This window comes from Lichenostomus cassidix, chromosome Z, assembly GCF_008360975.1.
Source record: "Lichenostomus cassidix isolate B80296 chromosome Z, HeHo_3.0, whole genome shotgun sequence".
Lineage (NCBI taxonomy): Eukaryota > Metazoa > Chordata > Aves > Passeriformes > Meliphagidae > Lichenostomus > Lichenostomus cassidix.
Genome location: NC_139511.1, coordinates 31,006,859 through 31,019,761, shown reverse-complemented (window position 1 = coordinate 31,019,761; position 12,903 = coordinate 31,006,859). Strand labels below are relative to the sequence as shown.

Here is a 12,903-nt window from a genome sequence, read left to right as displayed (position 1 = left end):
CAAAAACCTTGCAGAGTTTGTAAGTAGTGTCCAATGGCCACTGACTTTTAGTAATGTAGTATTTTGCAAGAAATCATCTTTCTCATTGCGTGATGACAGAATAAAATCTGTTTATTGTTGGGTGAAAAATATATGTTTCTGAGGTTTGGCTTCATAGCCAGAGCTAAAGCTTAAGCTTTAGGTTTTTTAACAAACTGCATAATTTCTGGCAGATGATGGAGTGTCTGTCTCAGAAATTGAAAATTAGAGAAATTTCTGTCTCAGAAATTGAAAATAAGACCTTAGCTTAATACCTGAAGTAAGCAAGGGAAAGATAATACAGCAGCTTGGTGGTTTTGGGCACATTGTCCAGTGTGAATAGTACTGGGTCAAGGGATCCAGTAAGTGGAACAGATGCTGTTTTCTTTGTATTTTAGGAGTTTAGAAGACCCTGTGGCAATGTAGACTTCCTCAAAGCTTAGCCTTCTGAAGACTGCTTTGCGTGTTCTCTAAGCTCCCTAGGATGGTGTCAGGGTGGTTGATTCAGAGGACACAGAACCTCAACACATGGTGACTCCACCTGGACTACTGTGTCCAGCTCTGGGACCCCCCAACACAACAAAGGCATGGATCTGTTGGTATGAGTCCAGGGAGGAGCCATTACATTGATTCCAGGAGTGGGGCACTCCTATGAACACAGGACGAGAGAGTGGAGGTTGTTCACCCTGGAGAAGGGAAGGCTTTGGGAAGACCTTATAGCACCTTTTAGTACCTGAGGGGGGGCTACAAGAAGGCTGGAGAAGGACTTTCTACCGGGGTGTGGAGTGACACAACAAGAGAGAATCTCCTTGAACTGAAGGAGGGTGGTTTTAGATTAACTAACCTAGGAACTAATTATTAAGACACGTTTTACTGTGAGTGTGGTGAGGCACTGAAACAGGTTGTCCAGAAAGTCTGTGGATTCCCTATCCTTGGAAATGTTCAGCGCCAGGCAGGATGGGGCTCTCCTGGTCCAGTTAAAGGTATTCCTGCCCATGGAAAGGGGGTTGGAACTATATCATCTTTAAGGACCCTTCCAACCCAGACTATTCTGTGATTTTATACTTTGATGACAGTACAGCAGGTGAATCACACTAAATGGCTGTATTCCTTCTTATTACACTGGAGAGTCAAGAGAAACTGAATGACTTTAAATTTTAATGAAAGGCATTTAAAGCACTCACTTTTTGCCTCAGATTTGTCAGAATAAGAGCATGCAGTTAGTGACTTTCTGCTGATGATTGCTCATGATTGATGAGGCCATGATTGGTTGATTTGTGTGTCCAGGCTCTAAGCTATTCCTTTGTGACAGCAGAGATACAGAAAAAATCAGGCCCTGGACCAGGGCTTTTCACCTACTAGATAACTTTCCCATGGCTGTCCCCTTCTATGATGGCATTTCATTTTCCTTCTCTGATTTCAAATGCAGGTGAAACCTGTACATTATTGGTTTGGGCAGTGTGCTGTACAAGTCCGGTGCTCTTCATTACATGAAGAGAAACTCCCTTATCAGGGTTGGGGGTTTTTGTGGCAGAGACAAGGTGTTTGCCACTTCATCTGCCTGATGGCTTTGGGTGTGGTAATGCTCGAAGAAGCTTTGTGTGTAAGTGCCCTGTACCTTGAGCTTCATCCAAGCTTAGCCTGGATATTTGCCTGCAGACAGGCAATTCTGGATGACAGATGGAGACTGGAAGCACAATGAATTCAAGCAATCAGATAAGGTGGGCTGGGTCTGCATTCTGCAGATGTGTTTCTTTCCCCTTCATGTATGAATACAAGCTCAGCAGTGTCGTAGTGGCAATGAGCTAAATATACAGCAGAAGCAAATCTTACAGGGAGAGCCTTTTTTTTTTTTTGAGAAAAGGACAAGCCTTTGAAAACAAAATCGTTTAGCAGGGGCTTTAAGTGAGTACTGTTGGAGTACCGTATTGCTAGGAAACTGCCTCATTTACAGCCATTAATGAGTCATCTTCTGCTCTGACTGTTTTGAATTCTGTCCCAATACCTCTCAATGATATTTTTAAGGGTATAAATATTCATATTATTTCTCCTGCTCTCAGAGACAAAACTCCTTACAAGTTTTTTTTCTAAAACCAAGAGTAGATTTGGCTTGTTAGAAATGGATTTGTAAGAAATACAATCGTTTCACCTATTTTAATATAATAATAAAATCGTAAAAGGAAGGCGCAATTCCTTGTCTTTCCCATATGTATCAAGTAAAACAAAAACAATACATGAGCAAGGCAAAGAGTTTCTTCACAAGGCCAAGCATGCCACAAAAGTGGTTTGCATCAATATTACTTAATATATGAAGAGGACTGCAGCAAGTATACAAAGGGTGTCCACATTAAAGTGGTGTTAGCTGCAGCTGTACTTCCTTCCTTTCCACTGAGTTACAGTGAATTCTTATAAAAACTAAGCCTGTTTACATTGCCTTTTGAAGCTCCCTGAGGCTACAGCTTGCTCTCCATCTAGACAAGTGTCTGCAAGTACAGTAAAGAGATAACCTGTTGTAATATGGGAAATATCACATGTCCACACAAGCTGTTAGGTGGTGTAGAACATCGCACAACATTCTTGGTCAGGCCCTCAACAGGCTGCTGCAAAGGTGGATCGCTGGCAGGCAAATTAAAAAGCAGGCCATTTTTACTGTTGTATAAGCATAGCCGTTAGTCAGGTGCAAAGTTTTCACACAAAGATACAGCAGCATTCAACTTTTGGACATTTCTGTCAGTGCCTCTACCACTTTTTTCTTACATATTCATGGTTGCCACCAGCTAGAATCTGTTCTTTTATGCCATCTGAAATGCAGCCCAGTTAATTAATTCAGCATTGGGAACTGGGCTCCTAACATTTCCTGAGAAGGGAGCCCAAATACTCAGCTATACATTTCCTTACTATTTGAGTAAACCTAAGAAAATGGTTAATCCTAGCTTGGCTGCTCCTCCCTCTTGCAAGCCCAGTGGCCTCAAAAAAGCAGTGCTCTTTCAGGACATGAGGGGAAGCTCTCATGATGCAGGCTTCTGGCAGAGAATGCTCCACTTAGCGCACTCCTTTCATTCCATAAGGGCCACAGGGCTGACTCCTCAGCAGCAGGACCTTCATGTGGAGGCAGGGAAGGCTGGGCTGCTGATAAGCAGATGTTTGGTAGCAGATGGGATAGTGTTCTGTGATGGAGGTAGGGGTGGCTCACAAGGATAGGTTGAAAAATGACATTGAGCATTTTGGTTGCTTCAGAAGCCCACACTGCTACAACAGACCTGTTTGTGGTCTGAACCAAGCTCTGCTCAATGATTTGCAAGAGGGGTAGCCAGTTGTGATTCCTGCAGAGAGAGTTAGGAGACATAGCAGTGCTCAAGCAAAGCAGCTCCCAAAACATTGTTTACCTCAGCAGTCACAGCTAGACATGATGGTAACTATGAGCTTTGAGAGTGAACAGCTGCTTCCTGGGGATCAGACCTTCAAGTCTAGCTAGAGCAACTTAGGGAAGCCAGTGTTCGTGCACTCTGACTGTTCTGTAGATCAGGTTTTATGACAGGCAGAAACTTCCTCAGAGCACTTCTTTTAAACAGTATCTGGGAACAGCAGTAAAGTGTGCATTTTCCCCAAGCTAGTCATTCTCTGCAGTCTAGATAATGGGATTATTGCCATCTTGTGAGTTGGGGACCCCATGAATGACACAGAACATGTTCCTACAAAATTAATGGGTAGGCAGGAGCTCTGCATTTGAAAATCTAATCTTAAAACCTTGGAGACTGATTAAATTACATCTCTGAGCCAGGAACAAAATGTAGCTTCATGCAAATTGTGCTCCTGCCCATGATTTTTTGTTAGCACTGGAGAATGATTTACTATTGGGGTTTCAGAGGCTGTTAAAGAGTGTGGTGTGTTCTAATCTCATGATTATTTAGTCAGATGTTAGGAACTACAGTACTTACCCAGAACTCTTTTACTGGTAATATGAACCTGTAGGGAAGGGTAATCTATTTTAGTGTTACACCCATCTCCATGGCATCTGGGTAGCCAATGATTCGGCTGAGAGAGTATGGTTGTTGGACAAGGTTTTTTTCAGATTTCCTTTAAGAGCAAAGACTTCTCTCATACAGAAAAGCAAAGATTTCTCTCATACAGAAAAGCAAAAACAAGTATCTTCATTTGAGTTCATGAATATGCCTGTTCTCCAGCAGCCTGTAAGAGATTTTTTTTATTCTCCTCCCTTTTTTCAAACCTGGATAGTGTTGATCTGTCAGTAAGAATGGAAGACAAGACTTTGTTGAAAAGGGTGAAGAAAAAGTGTTTTAACTGATGCAGTGAATGTTATTCCAGTTCAGGATGTTTATATGTTTTTTCTGATTTCACAGGAAATACTCTGAGCTTCACATTTACAGAGCCACATTGGCCGACGCTGGGGAATATGTGTGCAGAGTGAGCAGCAAGCTAGGAAATGACAGTACTAAAGCCAGTGTTATCATCACAGACACCAATGGTAAGGCTTGACTCGTTATTTTACTGTCACATTCAGTGTATTAAAGCTGCCAGCAGGACAAAGGGCTTCAGAGCAGGACAAAGCTTGGCAAGTGAAGTGGAAGTGGAAGCACTGAAATCTGCTAGGTGTGCAAAGAAAAGTAGTTGGGCCTGACTCGTCTGTTATGTAGTTGAGATGCTTGATTTTCCTTGCTGACAAATGAGATGTCTCCTACAGATCTCAGGACAGATCAGCATTTTCTGTGTATCACCAAGTCTAAGACACAGTCTAAGCAGTCAAGATAAGAAAAAGATTAAGGGAAGGGAATATTGTTCTCATTCCCGTTACACACAGTGGGGGAAGCTTGACTTTAACCTAAAACATGTCACAGTATGAACTGCTAAACCAGCACTTCTCTCTTTAAGTAATATTTGTATTTCTCTGATTTCCACCATTTTTAGTTTCACATATGTTGATTGTCTTTATTATTTCACAAATCCAAAGAAAAAACTAAGGCATGAATGTATTTGAAGGCAGATTATTCAAAGGTATTAGTGTGATTCAAGTACTTTGATTCAGGTATTGTGATTTAAGGTTATTTCCTTAAATATGCATGAGCAGGACTTATTAAACGGATAGTATTCAGACTTACTCAAAAGATTTACAGTTATTATAGATTGCTGGTTTTGCAGAGCTCATTTCATTTAGAGGGAGTTCCAGTTGCTTCTGAGGAAATTTTGTGAGTGTTTCCATTACACACAAATGTATTGCAGTACTGTTTCTTCTTTGGAGAGGCATTGGAGACAGCAGTTCAGCTGAAATCTTGTTTTTCAAGTGTGACTTTGACTAATTCAGCTCCCATAATTCAAACTCCAGTGTCCAGCCAGTTGTGAAGAGCCAAACAATCATGCCCATATTAGTAAACAAAGCTGAAGTTCTCTCCATGTCTTAAATGGGTTAAAGATGTTGTAGCAACATGAATTTACCAGGCATGCTTTTTGTTCCACGTTGTGCTTTTAAATAGGAGATAGGCATTTACATAAACAGAAAACCAAATGTAAACCTTTTCCAGTGGGATTTATCTTTGTCTATCTGCTGTTTTGTAATCACATGGCAATTGCTTGACTGTATTCACTTTGTGCATTTGCTATTCTATTTCATCAACTAAAGAATCTCAAGTGCTAGGATTTCATTCTAGCTGTATGGTATTATAATCATGAGCAGATGTCAAGAGACTGATATAAAAGATCAAGTGTTATTTACTGGAATGTTACTAAGAGGAAAAATGGGTAGGTGTTCCTGTGTAGTTTTGTAGACTCTCTTGGTTTCCATGAATACAAAATTTGGTTGCTCGTTAGCTGCTTACATGGAAAGCTCCTATACCGTTTCCATAACTCAACTGTAGGCACTGTGCCTAGGCAATGATACAGATAAATGCAAAAAAAAAAAAATGCTTGACCACTTTCTATTACTTTCTCAGACAAGGAATGGTATCATCAGGGTGCATGTGGGACCTCATTCCTGTGCTTCATGACATGGATTTTTCAACTTCCTTTTGGGCTATGCTGAATGATTGCAAAACACTCTTGTTGCAGGGGGGCAGGAGTTTGGTCTCAGTTAAAAATATTTGTGGACAAGCCCTGTTATGTGTATCTATAACATATATGTTAAACTCTGTCTAATTGTGTTATGAAATGTAAGTTGTTTAAAACACAGACATGCATGCAAACTCCCTTGAATGTGGGGCAAACTTGAATCCAGTCTAAACCTGGCAGCTGGCTCTTGTCTGTAAAGATCTGAACTGGAAACTCAATGATATCTGAACTGGAACATCTCAGTGATATTTGATCATCTAGACTCAGGCATGGCAGCATTCATTGGTTGAATAAATCAATCATGCATATTTGGTTGCTACACATACATCTGAGCCCCCTCTGCTTACTGCTGCTTATAAATTACAAATAAAATTGTTATTTTCCTGCTAATGGTGGAATTTTCCACCTGGATTTGAGAAACAGCATGGGCAACATCTGGTGACTTAAGAGCAATAGATCCCTACTGCCTCAAAGGGCAACATCTGCCTTGCAAACAGGGATAGACCCCCTGCACCGGTGACCTTCTCACCCCTCCTTCCCCCACATTCCCTGACCTCTTCCCCTCACTCGCTTAATGACAGATTTGGGATCCAAACTCTGTAATGAGCCCTGAAGGGTAGTCTTTACTCGGGTCCTGTGTATCTGGGAGGTCCTGAATTATTTGTAAGAAAGAAGGAGTTTAAAATTAAAAGAAAAATACAAAACAACAAACAAAAAATCCTGCATGTTTTACTTTTACTTGTTATTGGCTGTTAATGGGCTTTTGTGGAATCCCTTGGGGTCCAGTATAGCCCAGGAGCCCCTATAGAAAACTAAAGTGTGTGTATCTGAGAAGGCTGAATCTCTCAAAGTGGGGAGAAAGGTTGCTTTCTTCCACCTCCAGCAGATAGGGTAACAGTGAGGTGAAGAAAAATGCACCAGAGGGCCTAACTTTCTTACGGTCATACTGATCTGCTCTGCCATGTGAACCTAACTTAAATTATGACCTTTAATTGAGTGACCTCACGTGGTCATGTTTATTATGTGTACCCTGCTATCTGAAGACTAGATCTTCTTTTCCCTTTGTGCTAGGTACTTTAAGAGTGAGCACTTTATTTCCACTGTAAGATTAGTGCTTTTCAGTATCTAAAACAAATCCCCTTTTAAATTCCTTAGAATTTTGTCAAACTAGAAATATTTTAGTTGAAATTTTCTTTGCTGGTGTATGCCACAAAAGAGAATTTCAGGGGCAGACCAAAGGTCTATCATGGTGCCTTGTCTTTAACATGAACTAGCAATGGACATGAGGATGAAGAACAAGGCAAATGTGTTGGGGATTTCCCCAAGAATATTTAACACTAAGGTTGAACACTAAGGAAATTATTTAACACTAAGGAAATTTAACACTAAGGTCGCTTGTTGGAAAGTTGCTGATTTCAACTCCGTGCTCCAAACAGAAAAAATAGTATTTCTCAATAAAACATTTGTAAAACTTTTTTTGTTGTTTTCAGTGAGCAAAGACTAATTTTTCCTGATCTCATTCCCACTTCAGAAGTGGTAAGCTTTTCTGTCTAGAACAGTAATATTCAATGCAATAGTAACTCCTGTCCTTCTTACTGTTACTGTTATTATAAACATTGTTGTTACTTAAAACTGCCAAATTTGCTCTTCTGCAAGTTCCTGCTACACATAAACACGAACACACACCACACACAAACTGTATTAAGCTACACAGACTTCTAAATTTTCCCAGTTTTACTGGAAGAAATATAAAGCCTTGTTTATAGAGCCATGTGTGTGGATTAAAAATGTAACAAATATAAAAATAGCTAGACAATCACAGTTTTTACAGTCTTAATAGCTAGCAATAGGAGCTATTCTGTTCTCCTTTAAATTTATAATGAATATAGCTTGCCCACAGGATATAAGCTGCCTTCCTATTTTCATTCATTCATACTCATGTGTGCTCCCCCAAGAAAGATTTTAATTGAGGTCAGAATAGAGGCAGGAAGTTCTCCTGGTATTGTATAAGTAGTCCACAAGTTTGCTAATGCAATAGTAACTGCTTTTTTTGTGCATCCTCATTTGTTACTTTACTGTGGCAAAATTCTTGCGGTGAATTTTTCATGGATTTTCTCATCAACATAGGACCTTACTATGCTTAATAAATAACACTGGCAGAATACTTCACTCCACAGCCAAAGCTTTCCACTTGCTCACAAAACACTTATCTAGACAACTAGCTAAGTGGTATTTTTTAATAAAGAGTAAAGCATGCTGTAGCTGCATGTGGTGTCAGTCTTTTCCATTAAAACCTGTTGACCTGATTCTTTTGCCTTTCTGAGGATGTTCGTTTTGCCCAGCATGTTTCAGGGTACAAACCGGTGGATTGATGCAGAGATATTTCAAAAGCCATGGGTCTATGATGCTGATTAACTGTTGGGTTGTGTGCAGGGTGTTGTGTGAGCACTATTCCTTCATGTCTGTGGAAAGTGAGTTGATGAAGTTTGACTCATTAGCGTGGGTGGCTGGGACAACTTTGCCTGACTTGAGGGGTACAAGAAGTACTCAGGTGATCTGTTAATGTATCTCAATTGTAGACAGAGGTGAGCCTTGGTAAATTCATTAGCTACACCATCAATGGCCTGTGCAAGCCTCTGAGTTTGCATCCATAGGACTTGCAGTATAATAGTAACAGCTCCAAGTTGTACAGTAATCAATAAGGATCTGATATTCATCATTCATTAAATTTTCATTTGCTCATCCTCTTCTGAAGACAGACAGTAGCTTAGCTTCAAGAAGATGACTGAGAAATAAGTAAGTAAAAACATATCTACCACCCATAGAGCATGTGAAATGCCAACTACGAAATACTCCAAGTGCAAAAAGAGTCTTCTGTCCAAGACTTGATAAAAACAGATCAGGGTATCTCTTATCTTTAGCATAATTATAGGTACCCTGTGCCATAGTTTGTTTTGAATTTGCTGTCATAATGGATTAGATTCTCAGCTGGAGCAAGTCAGCATGCCTGGACCAATGTCACTGATTTGGTCCTAGAAAGAAGCATGGCCATCACTCAATTTGGTATTGCAATTCCCTAAGAGTACCCTTGAACCTTTCCTTGCAATGTGACATACTTGAATTGAGGGCAGTGTTCTCTTAATCTGATTCCAGTCAGTAGTTTCTTGGAGGAAAAAGGGGGAAAGTGTTGTAGTTTTAAAAAACTAAAAGTTAATTTAGCTGTTGGATCACTCTGTGTCTTTGACCACATATTCCTGCATGCCTGTGAGGCCTCAGACTATGGTCCCACCAACCTTCTTCACAACTATTGCCTACTCTGCCATCTGTCAACCAAGCGATAGAGGTCTCAGATTCTCTCCTTTCCTCAAGGTGTATGTTAGCTTGTGTCATTGTTTGTGTAATTCAGATCATATCACCTGAATAGCACAAACAATGCAAAAGGCTTAAAACTTGCATCACTACCAGAAAGTATACTTCAGGATGACAAAAAGCTTGTTTGCAGCTCTAACTACCTGCAGTGTCATGGTGTCTGAGTACTTCTCACAGCCCAGGTTGTTGTCCCTGTCAGGGTTCTCAGAGCCACCACCTTCAAGGCCTGAACTAAAACCCTTCAGATCAACCAAATCCATTCAGTTTGCTCAAGAAGGCTTTTTTGCATCAGGCCTTGGACAAATTAACTGGGGTGGGGAAAACACTATGGGGGTATGCACAGGGCTATTCACAGCAGCTGTAAGGCTCTTAAATACTTGGTTATCCAGGAGAGAAGGTTTTTCCTGAGAAGAAGGGCCTTCTGCCTCCCTCAGAGCCATACAGCAGAGCTTGTTGTCTGTGCAGAGCTGTCTTCTCTCAGCAGCCCAAACAAACCTTGCTGTCTGGAAGGATGGATAAACATATCAAGGGCAGCAAGGTGGCGGGGTTGCCAGGAGTCCTGTGTGAGTTGAAGGATCTCTTCCCTGTTATATCAGAGTAAACAGCAGAAGATATTGCTGGCCGGAGTACTAAGGAAATCGGACTGAGAGGCTGCAGGGACCTGCCCTTTAAAGCATCCCCAAACAAGAATCTCTCGTCAATCCTTCAATACTTTTACAATAAGAAAGCCTCAGCACAAACATACCCAGTTTCAGGAAACAGCACTTCTCCAAGGCTTAGTACTCCTAGAAGGGCCAGGGGACTGAACTAGTTTTAGCCTCTGAGGTAGCTGCTCCTCGTGAGGGCTTAAATGTGATGATGAAGACAGGCTGCAGGCTGCCATCTCCATACCCTAGCTGACTGCAGCAGCAAAAGTAAAGTTGAAAAATGCTTCCAGCTCTTTCACCTCAGGCAAGTACTGACAGCCTGCTATGAGAAGCCTCTTTTTTGTTTGCTTCTTGTGTTCACATAGCTTGTCATGTGGACCTGTGCTAGTGTTCTCAGGCAGTGCAAAATGCCTTTCTTAGTGTTGTGGTGTACTGTGTGCAGTAAGCAATACACACCAATGTTGTGTCTTCCAAATGTTAGCATCCCCTGGTAGTGTTGCTAACACAAATGTTACTTGTGAGGCTTGATAAAGTGTGACTTTGCCACATGTCTTCCAAATGTATTTCTCAGCACGTTTCAGGTGTAGGAGGCTCTGGCTGTATTTTCCACTGGCAGGGAAGCTTCCCGTCGGCGTTTGTACTAACACAGCTGGGCTGGGGAGGTGCCAGTAAGAAATGCTCCATCAAGCTCAGCACAGGCACTAAATGGAACATGGTTTCTCTAATGGTGAAAGAAAAATTTGCTCCAGTTGTGCCAGATGCTGAGCTATGCAGCTGTCAGACCTGTTCCATCTCCTAATGTGACTAAGAAAGGTTAATTGCTCAGACAACCCAGCTGCACAATAGCAAACTGCTGTTATACCCAAAAAATGGTCCTGAAAGCTGCCTGGCTACAGGCCACTATGTTCCAAGACCTAATTCAAAGGTTTTGACCTTAAAAATTTTACTTATGATACTTGCTTTCATGCCATGCATCACTGGCTGCCAAGGAAATGCTGCATAACACGTTCTCTCCCATTAGTGAGATTAAACTGGGATGTGCTAACTAGGAAAATACTAAATTTGCCAAAGAAAGTGGGACCAAAATGAAAAAAAAACCCGCAGAAGAAGAGCAAGCTAGTAAGAAGTTAAAATACAGAGTCAATATTAAAGTTTAATAAGAGGGATGTTGAAGGGAAGACAGTTTCATCTCTGGTCAAGTTTCTGTGAACCCTGGAGACAACGAGCAGAGAACCACTGGAATCCAGATTCACTAAACAGAATAAAAACATTCCTGAGTTTCCTTTTCCTAAATCTCTTATGAAGCTTTTTCTAAATTCTTTTTGTTTGACCTACTAGAGGATTGTTCGTGTGCCTTGAGGTTTCAGGGCAAGACTTTTTTCTTGGCATTCAGAGCTTTTCCCCAGCTGTAGAGCTGAAACTTGTGCAGCTGCATTGAACTGCACCACTTAAAGTCTGAAATGTGTTTTGAGAACTTGGGGAAGTCCAGGATTGTTGATGAATACCACTGAAGAGCAATTTGTTCACACCTAAGAAATTGCACACAGTTGTGGCTTGCGGGGACAGCAGAGCACTCACGAATTAGTGCTGTCATTGGAAGAAGGTCTCTGTGCAAGTCTGTGAAGCCTAAACAAAGACTTTTTACATTCTGCAATCTCCCATCTGTGCATTTTGCATTAGCAAAGATCTAAGTATGGCAGCATCGTCCCCCTTAGCCATCAGCCACTTCAACAAGTGAGTGCAAGAACTCCATGCCAGTACAGAACTAGCAATAGCATGTGGAGATATACATAGGACTAGCATGGAAGAGCAACTTTTCTCATCTCTTCAGCAAAGCAGCTGTTTGGTTTCTATCACAGAGCCCCAAGCAGTCCATGAGGGATTGGGTTTGCATGTGTGACTTATAAGATTTCCCTGAAGTGGCAAGTGACACTATTGGATGTACTTACCAGCAATTCAAGTGACATGAACAGGGACACGTCTTTGCAAAATTTAACTGCCTAGAAGCATAAGGAGTGAATACTCACACTGACGTCTTCCAGAAACAGAGCCATCTGCATGATTTCTCCTGTTGCCACTGATCAGTTATTCCCAGAGGAAAATGAGAGATTGAACAACTGGCTTCTTCCAGAAGGAACAGGCTTTTTTCCTTCAGTTTTGCTAGTAGGCAGCATCATTTTTTGTTTTTTTCCTGAAAGGAAACTTTTGCAAGTTGATGTCTAATTGAAGCGTCTGCCCACAGAAGCAGAATGTAACCTTGCTTCTTTGAACAAGCTTTCTTCTTTATCTTGCCCATTCTGGAGCTGAATGCTGTTAGAGGATCATCTGACACCATATTATAACTTCTTGTTGCCTCTTGTGTTTTCCAGAGAGTACCAGCAAGATGCCAGTATCAACAGAAGTGACAAAAACTTCTTCACGTAAGTTGAATTAACAGACCCTTTCTATCTTTTTCTCTTCATTTCTTCTTGAAGCTGCTTCTACAGCTCTGAAACAGCTCCTTCTTAGTAGAGAGCAATTCATCTACATCCAGCATTTCTGTTTCTGCATATCACCTTGCATACTTGATCTACTTGAGGGACCAAGAAATGAATGAAGAAGGGTTAAGCATACTTTTTACTATCCTGGGACTGTATCGAGGAAGCTAATTTGGCCTACAGTTGTCAGGCTGCAACAGCCGAAGTGAAGAAGTATTTGTTTTAAAAAACCTCTTACCACCTTGTCCAATAAATCCTTGCAGCTGTTTATGAGTTTGCTGAGTGTATAGGTGTATTGATGTGTCCTCAGGAAAGTCTGTTGCCTAGACTGC

General features: G+C 41.2%; 1 protein-coding gene across 5 annotated transcripts in view; it reads left to right on the top strand.

Annotated features, from left to right (window-relative positions):
• NRG1 (neuregulin 1) overlaps nt 1-12,903 on the top strand; it is a 179,582-nt gene that overhangs the window by 34,188 nt on the left and 132,491 nt on the right. For 4 of the 5 annotated variants that reach the window (XM_085043797.1, XM_085043801.1, XM_085043794.1 and 1 more), the window contains exons 3-4: nt 4,380-4,504; nt 12,464-12,514. In XM_085043797.1, the coding sequence (XP_084899923.1) occupies nt 4,380-4,504; nt 12,464-12,514 (176 nt within the window). The remainder of the gene's footprint in view (nt 1-4,379; nt 4,505-12,463; nt 12,515-12,903) is intronic. The other variant, XM_085043802.1, reaches the window with a different exon arrangement.